The sequence below is a fragment of the Sminthopsis crassicaudata genome, chromosome 1, assembly GCF_048593235.1.
Source record: "Sminthopsis crassicaudata isolate SCR6 chromosome 1, ASM4859323v1, whole genome shotgun sequence".
Lineage (NCBI taxonomy): Eukaryota > Metazoa > Chordata > Mammalia > Dasyuromorphia > Dasyuridae > Sminthopsis > Sminthopsis crassicaudata.
The window spans coordinates 274,426,595-274,435,965 of NC_133617.1; the positions used below are offsets into that span (position 1 = coordinate 274,426,595).

General features: G+C 38.1%; 1 protein-coding gene across 6 annotated transcripts in view; it reads right to left on the reverse strand.

The window, feature by feature from the left end:
* Positions 1-6,365, reverse strand: part of MYBL1 (MYB proto-oncogene like 1) — a 60,230-nt gene extending 53,865 nt beyond the window's left edge. For all 6 annotated transcript variants that reach the window (XM_074278806.1, XM_074278804.1, XM_074278808.1 and 3 more), the window contains exon 1: positions 5,892-6,365. In XM_074278806.1, coding sequence (XP_074134907.1) covers positions 5,892-5,911 — 20 coding nt within the window. In that variant the 5' untranslated portion in view covers positions 5,912-6,365. The remainder of the gene's footprint in view (positions 1-5,891) is intronic.
* Between the last annotated feature and the right edge of the window lie 3,006 nt (positions 6,366-9,371).

Genomic DNA, 9,371 nt, shown 5'->3' on the forward strand with positions numbered 1-9,371 from the left:
CCTAAATAAATTCAGTCAATTACCAAAAGGGGTAGATGTTAAGCTATTATTAAATTAGAACAAATAACTAATCAAAAATAAGGGAGGGGGGGGCAGAAAGAGCACAGCAGAAGAGCAAAATCATTTTTCTAGAGTTATAAAAGCAGAAATAGAACTTGAACTCAGTCTTTTAATTTCCATTCAGAATTTAGTTCTCAAAGGTACTATGATTTGATACAACTGGTGTGGAGGAGAGGTACAGGAAAGATTGTTATAAAAGAAAATACTAATTTTATAGTTAACCAGTCTGAGAATAGAATCTTAAGTAAAAATTAATAAGGTTATCAAAGAAGAATAAATACAATATTGCTTAATAAATGCTTAGTGATTAATGAAACCAGTTAACTATGATTTTAATTTGAGATCATCAATATAATTATGCCTCTAGAAACTGGAAAATGAATGGATGTCCAGCAATTGGAGAATGGTTGGGTAAATTATGGTATATGAATGTTATGGAATGTTATTGTTCTGTAAGAAATGACCATCAGGAGGAATACAGAGAGGCTTGGAGAGACTTACATCAACTGATGCTGAGTGAAACAAGCAGAACTAGGGGATCATTATACACTTCAACAATGATACTGTATAAGGATGTATTCTGATGGAAGTGGCCATCTTCAACATAGAGAAGAGCTAATCCAATTCCAATTGATCAATGATGGACAGAATCAGGTACATCCAGAAAAGGAACACTGGGAAATAAGGGTAAACTGTGAGCATTGTTTTTTTTTTTTGTTTTGTTTTGTTTTGTTTCTCTTCCCAGATTATTTTTACCTTGCGAATACAATCCTTCCTTTGCAACAACAACAACAACAACAAAATTAGGTTCTGCACATATATATTGTACCTAGGATATACTATAAGATATTTAATATGTATGGGAATGCCTGCCATCTACAGGAGGGGGTGGAGGGAAGGAGGGGAAAAACTCGGAACAGAAGGGAGTACAACGGATAATGTTGTAAAAAAAAAAAAATTACCTATGCATATGTACTGTCAAAGAAAATGTTATAATTATAAAAATTAATAAAAAACAAAATTAAAAATATACATATATAATTATGCCTCTACATGTAAAAAAATTGAGCAAATAGCTAGCATTCAAACTTATCCTTTATATTCTATCTTTAATTGATACTAGTTATTCTCCTTAAAGAAGTACCCATCAAGGTAGCTAAATACCTAATGTAGAGTTAGTGGAATTCTGGTTATTTCCTTTCCAAACAAAAATAAAAACAACTTTTGATTTAAAAGTATGGATATAACTAATTTTCTGGAGATTTTGAAGATTATAACTTTAGATCTTGAATAAAAAGTCCCCATGTCTAAATACTTTTTAGTTAGTAATACACTGGCTTCAAGTGTGAAGGTGTGATTTTCATCTCATTCCAGCAAGGAAGGTGACTAGGTTCATTTATCAAAGTGAAATTAGGCCATCTTGTGGCCAATGTTATGTATTGCATTCATATAAGAGCTGTCATCCCAACCAACACCAATGTGTAGCAAAGGACTTGTCTTCACATATTCCAAAGTGATCCTTTTGACTAAATATCAGAAGCAAACTAAATATTTAAAGAGGTTATAACCAACCATGTAAAAACTAAATCTTATTGATTAAACTAATAATTCAAGTCCCAGTAAAATAGCCTGAAAGTCAGGGCAGCTAGGTAACGCAGTGGATAGAGCACCAGCCTTGAATTCAGGAGGACCCGAGTTCAAATTTGATCTCAGATACTTAACATTCCTAGCTGTGTGACCCTGGGCAAGTCACTTAACCCCAGCCTCAGGGGGAAAAAAAATGGCCTGAAAGTGCAAAGAAAAAGAAACTAAAAGTATGTGTCTGTTCAAAGATTTTCATAGCAGTATTACAGGCAGTTGCAGAAAACTATTAAAATGCCTAAATGCATAACAGGTAAAAGGGTGAAATAAACTGTGGTACATCTATATGCTAGAAGGCCAAAATGCAATTAAAACCAATAAATGGGTTGAATACAAAAAAATCTGAAATGACCTTTATGAAATAAGAGTAGGGATGGGGAGCAGAATCAGAAGAATAAATGATATACTAACTACAACAATATAAAAGTGAATTAGAATGAATAAAAGAATGGACAAAATCTTGATGAGGATTTAGGAGTGAATGAAAACTGATATTTTACACTTTAAATAAAAATTTAAATAGTTACTTTGAGAGCTAAATTGATCTTCAAAATTAAATTTCTAACAAAATATTTAATTAAAAAATAAACCTTACCAATAAGAGACTCTGTGTAAGTGTATGCGTGCACACACACACTCATTTTATTGATGAAAAAAGTCAGAAAACTAACAAGTCAGAAGACTTGTCCAAGGCTAGAAAGATAGATAAAACAATGACTAGAAACCATTCACCCTTTTTCCTATTTCAGAGTTCTTTTTTTTTTTAAACCTTATACCACAGGCAGTATCATATACAGGGTATTGAAAGTCACCCAGGAGTCACAAAGTACTGGATTCATGTTCTAACTCGGACACAATAGTTGTGAGACTGTGGGCAAGTCTCTCAATGACCTAATAAACTGTCTCAAGACAAAGTTGCAGAACACTTGCAGGCCTATATCAATAGGGTGTTAACTTACAGAAGTTCAATGAATGAAATTACAGGTCAGACCACAAGCAAACAAACTACCAACCTGACTGGAAATGTTATACTGAGAAGTGCTTTCTTTTCTCTCCTCATATTATTACTCCTCCCCACTGAAGGATTTGCTATTGCCTTATGACTAAAAGTGATTTCATTTCTGAGAAATTTCAAGTGTGACTCAACCCAAGTTAATAGTAGAAAAGTTTTCTTTTAATTCTTTGTCTGTGAAGTTTTATACATTTGCAAAAGTTTAAGAATTGAATGACCTCTTATGGTTATGTTAGATGTTTTATCAATACTTGTAATTCTACCTATGCATCAATTCACTTTGAAAGAATAAGATCATTGAAGAGATAACTGAAAGAAAACGATAACAAAAAGTGCTATTTCCTGATGCTTAATAATTTTAACTAATTTTCTGATGTTCATAAAATATTCATATCAAAAGTACCTTCTATATGTCACACCTGAGGTAACACAAGGTCTTCACTTAAATTGTATTTTTTTACAATTTGCATTCAACTATGTGATCTTATGCAAAATGATTATGTGATAAATATATTTTAACTGTTAGTTACAGAATGCCTTTGGGAGATGTGCTACATTAAATCATTGTCTAAAAAAAAAATTCCAATTACAGAAGGAAGGAAATAATCTGCTGTGGCATCTATCATTACAGATAGTAAACACTTCCTATGGATGATGAACAAGGGCACACTTCCTCATTTTATGGTATATTAACTTCTAAGCTAAATAAGTTATATTTACATACACACCAACTAATTTTATTCTAAATATTTATGGTCCAAAGCACCTTATTACAATATAGAAGCCTAAGAAAAACATCATTTTCTGTAGCTATTCTTGCATTCCATTCTCTTTCACTCTCCCCAAGAGGTATAGTTTCTTTTTTGTTTTTAATCTAAGTTTAATTACTGTAAAAGATTTATGACAGTTTCTATTATTTTCTATCAATTTAACCTCAGCAGCTTCCAACTACAATTTCTATTTTAACTTACTTAATAGCTAGTAAGAAATTAAAGTCAACAATATAACTAATGTAATCAACATGAGAAAAGAAACAAGGTAAACAAGATATCTTTATATTTTATACTTTGTATACTAGAAATATGAAACTTTCCCAACTATAAGATGGTAACTTATATTTTTTGCTATTATGTTTGAAAACAAAAGAATCAAGTCCTTTGATAACTTTTTCACTCACAAATGATTGATGGAATTTGAGTAAAAAGAAAAAAATTTAAATAAAATTAATGTCAAAAATAATAGATATAAAAGCCAGATAAATAGAAATTTAAACTTAACTACTATTTATTTGATAAACTCACTTTATTCATTAGATTACCATTTTTTAAAAGAAATTTATTTTCTACAAATTCAATCTGCTAGAGTCAAGGTTACTTCAGGGTCCTGAAATTCTAAAGATTCTTTTGCTGTTAGTTCTCTGTGTTCAATGTTTTGTAGGTTTCTGAAAGTAGCTTCTGGTTTTTAATTTTTGTCCCTCTCAGCATTCTATGTATAAGGTAATCAGTGATTTTTCCTATATTATAGTTACATACCACCATGAATAAATGTATGATGTAGAGAGGAGTGCTAGGCTAGACCAGATGATATATATTATCCTTTCCAATTTTGATTCTGTAAAGTAGGAGCTTAAGAAATTACATTTCACTTTTTAAATAATATAAGTTGTAGTAATAATATGTGTGATTTTTCCCAAACTGTGTTTTTAAGGGGACCAAAAGTAAATAAGAATATTAAATGTCAGAACATCACCCTCAGGGCAAATCTGAGGTTGTTATATAGCTGGAAAAAAATAAAAAGACATTCAGATTGCTTAAAAAAAATCTAAAACATCTCTTTCAGGTCACTAAACAATACCAATTAAAAAGATTAATTTTTTTTTTTTATTTACACAGTTTAGGGGCAGCTCCAAAACTTTAAAGAATAAGGACACTAAAGAATAAGACTAGGTCTTGTCTTCTACTGAAATAATTCATCCTGTTGTGAATTCTTCAATAACAAAAATGTGTACTTCATAATATATGTTTAACACCTAGGTAGTCAGAGACATAATACATTCAAATATTAACTATCAGAAATACTGTTTTACTTTGATACCACAAGCAGTCTGAGACTTCTTTACAGAGAAAACTAAGGATAATAACAAAAGAAGAGAATACACAAGTGATTACAGAAATTATAGAATCTAGAAGATAAGATTTTTAAGATAGCCTACTCCAACTCCTTTATAGATAAGGAAACTGAACCACAAAGAGAGGTTAAGTGACTGGCCCAAGATCACAAAGGTGCAGCAATAATTGTGGACCTACCGACTTACTCCAAGTCCATCACACCTTTCAGCCTCTCAAATTCCCTTGGACTCTTCTGGAATTGATGGCCAAAAACCTCTCAGACCCCTAGTCAATTATCATACCCCCAAAACAATGAGTCCAATTCTAAAGTGGTTTTCTACATCCTTCCAGGGAGAAAGTTCAAGGGAAAGTGGCACCGTAAGCTCATTAGAACATCTGTCTTGTAGTACCAGTGGGTTCAGTCAGTCATGCAATTAAATTCATTAAGGCCACGATATCCACTTAGGAGGCAGTAAAATATGCTGATGTGGCATTTTTTTTTATGAAGCAAAGAGACTCATCATTCAACTACTTGAGGTTGTAATCCCCCCCCCTTTTTTTTTACAGCACCTTGATTCATATTCCGGTTGTCCTAGCAGAATTAAAGAAACTCCGCCCTCTTTTCATCTCCTGGAGTATTTTCTGAACCGAAGCAAAGAGTATTTTACCCAGGAAGAAGCCCCTTGCAGGATTAGGTGTTCTGACAGCTGCCTGAGCCCCCGAGGATGGGGCTGGAGAAGTTTAACCCAGAGGCAGTGGGGGGATCCTGGGGACTAGGATGGGCTAACCACCCCCCTGGGGCAGCCAGAGCCGGGGGAGAGAGGGGGGGCCAAGGTCATTTTCACTTTTTAAGTATTTTAATGACAGGGTCCACCACCCACCACCCACCCCACAATCTCCCACAGACCCGCGTCTGAGCCAAAGATGGGAGGAGGAAGTAAGCGGGACGCGGGGCTACGGAAGGGGTCACGGCCGCCCGGGGGGAGGGGGTATAGAGCGGCGGAGCCCCCACAAGCGGAGAGGTGAGGCGATGCCTAAGGACGTGGGCAAAGGGAAAGGAAGTCACCCACCTGCGCGACCTTTTCGCCATCCTTCAAGTACCGCATAGGCACGGGCAGGACAGGGGACGCGGTTGTGCCTCCTCCAGCCTCAGACGAGAACGGGCTTTTCTCCCACCCTCTCTCCTGCCTTCGCTCCCTCCTCACCGCCCCCCCTCCCCGGACGGAGGGCGATGGGGCGAGTCCCGCCGGGGACGGGCGGGCGGGGTAGGAGGGGGATGGACTGTGACCTCCCCACCTCGCACCCTGGGGCTCCCGGGTCCCGCGTCTAACTCTGGCCCGTCCTGGTGAGGGATGCCAAAGACATGTCACCGCAGAGTGTTGCCTCTTTCCGCCTCCCCTGCCTGGGTCTACGCCTGCTCTAGGTCCGGTTCAGCGCCCGACCCGACCGTCACCCCGCCCTGCCCGCGGCGAGCAGCTCTGCGGGGCGAGCAGCCTCCTGCAGCGGGTTTTGTCAGCACCGCCGAATCTCGCGCCCAGCCTCCCTCTAGAGCCGCCGTTTGAATCTGCGCACGCGGCCCCGAACCTCATTGGCTGGGGCAGCCGCACGCGAGCGGGGTGGGGGAAGAGGTGGGGCGGGGAGAGCGCGCGCAAGAAGGGGGGTGGGGGAGAGACCTCGGACCGGAGACTAAGACGAGAAGAAAAAAAATCTGAAAAGGCTATGGGGTGAAGAGACTCAGGGGGTACAGAAGGGGGCGCCTGGAGCCTGAGGAGAAATGACAAGGCTGGGCTGACTGGGCGAAGCCCGGGAGACCGAGAGCGAGCGGGAGGTGGGAAACTTTGGCTCCCACTAGGGGACGGAGCACGGGGGCACGGACGCGCATGGAGATCTGGGAAAGCGAGTTCCTGGCGTTTTCCCGGGGGCGGGGAATTGCGGAAGCGAACTCGGCCCTTACCCAGGCGCTGTAGCGCTAATTCCGAGGCTTCAGCAGAGCCAGTTTACGCAATCCCTTGCCCTTGTAGCCGCTGCCTGCGGTCTCTTCGCTTGTTTCCTTGCTGGGTGGGCAGCCGAAACTGGCTCCTGGTAGGTAAGACGTTCCGACACACACCGCCATGCGGGAGTCAGGCGTGGAGCTGCGGGCGTGGCTGGTCCTCCCGGAGCTAAATGGAAATTACCTCTAGGACCTGAGCGCGAGTCCGCGTACCCCAAGGAACTTATGCCGACCGTCCTTTAACCTATCTTAGAGGCTAGCAAGTGGGTTTATTACCAAATTCAAAAAAACCTTGCGCTCTGAGAGGAAGATTTCTAAAGCAATTGAAGCTCCCATTTAATATATTTTTTTAAGCACCCTCTATTTTCTGGGGACATTAGACTACTAGTAAAGTCATTCGACTTTTTTCTTACTTAAACGTAAATATAGAGTACTCCAGAAGTCAGATGTCACTTTTCATCGGCAAGGCAGCATGCTCTATTGAACTACTTAGAAAAACAAAATTTGCGTGCTATATTTGCAAAACAAAGTTGCAGGTGCAAATGGACGTTGAAAGGTCTTTTTACCTATCTGACAAAATCTAAAACGGTTGCACTTTTTTAAACTCTGGGTTTCGGGGAAGCCTTTTTGAATTAGAAACTGGCTTTACAATTTTAGCTCTATTTTAAAACTTCCCTTTCGCTCAATATGCCGTCATTCAGTAAATGATTTTTAATCCACGTTAAAGTCCTAATTTGTAACTCAGCTGATGTCATCCCCTACCTGAGGCCTTTCCTCAATACTATTGCCCACCCTAAAAATTTTGTATTTACAATAGAAACTCCTTGGGCTCAAGGACTGATTTCATGGTTTGTTGTTTGGCTGAGGTTTTGTTTTTTCAGGAGGTAAACCTTAATCATAACATGCTTTTTGATGTCTTCTACGTTCTGTTATAATCTGAAAAATATATTTTAAAACAGTTTCATCTAGGACTGGTTGGAGATTAATGTTCTCAACCATTCTTCTGATCTTAAAAGTTCTGACTCCCTGGAGAAAGATAAGAACACCTTGCCAAGATGAGTGAGGTGGTACAAGGAAAGATTGTTAGATTTTATTAGAGTTAGAAAGACTTGAGTTTGAATTCTGCATCTAGCAATTACTAACTATATGTTCCAGGAAAGACACTTGACTTCTATTTGCCTAAGGGATAAATAGCCCTTGCCTCCTGAGGTTATATGAGGATCAAATGAAATAGGATAATTTTAAGAGTTTTGCAAATCTTAAAATGTTTTGCAAAACCTTGTTTTTGCAAACCAAGTTATTAAATGCTTCATAGTTACTATTATAATGTTCATCAAACCTTAAAGCTCTTCTACATAAATCAAAGTAGGCTTTATCTTAACCTCTTACCCTAAATTTCCTTGAGGCCCAGCATTCAAGTGGTGGAAGATAGTTTTAGCCAATAGTACCCTAGTTCCCTTCCAAGACCTGCTCACATTCACTATTTATTCCATGCTACCTACAGAACAAAGTGGAAAGGTATACTGGAAAGGAGAAATTTTGCACATGGTGATCTTATATATCTTCTTTTCTCAAATCCTTCAGTTTTACAAATAAAGTAACTTGATAATTCCCTGGCATGCTCTATCAATTTATTAAACACAACTTAAATGTTTTAGCAGAAAATAATAAAATTGGCCCATTAAAAATCAAAACTTTTTAGAAAATGCTCGTTGTTATTTTTGGAGGTGTTAAATATATCAGACAGTCTTTCACGTGTGTGTGTGTGTGTGTGTATGTATAAAAGCCAATATTTACTATTTAACTGCAGAAACTCATCAAGAGAAAATTATGAATATATGTTTCAGGAAAGGAAATAAGCATGTATTTACTATGTTCTAGGCATCATGGTAAGTGCATTACAAATATTATCATGTTTCATTCTTACAACCACCCTACTTAGGTGAGTGCTGTTATCTCCTTTCTACAGTTGAGGAAATTGAGGCAAACAGTGATTAAGTAGAATCATTCAGCCAGAGTCCAGTATTTACTTTGGCTTTTAAACCCTAAAAATCTGGTGATCCCACGATGGGAGACTGATTATAACACACTGTAAAAGCATTCTAGTATATATGCAAGCACATTAAAAATTGCCACATTTTTAAATGCTAATCTTTTAAGCCTCATTCTGTGTTTCTTTAAAATTGCTTAGAATCCCCAATCCTCCCCTTCTCAAACTTAAAAAAATGTTAAAATCCTACTCAGATGCACCATCATGGTGTAAAGCTGCCACTGAATTACCAATGCCATTTAAACAGAGCACAAGCTCAGACAGGTCCTCCCAAGTATAGGTTCAATTAGATTGTAGATCTATAACCTAAGACCTGGTTCAGAGAATGTCACCAGATTGGATGATGAATTGTCTGGCCACAGCAAGTTTCAAAAATCTGCCAAGTGATAGAGGGACTGCATTGTCTATGGAGAATGACCACACCAATGAAGTCACCAATTCTTTAAGTATTCAAATAGTTATGCTTTTATACACATATATAAATAGTACTCATTAGCCTGTTATGCCAAC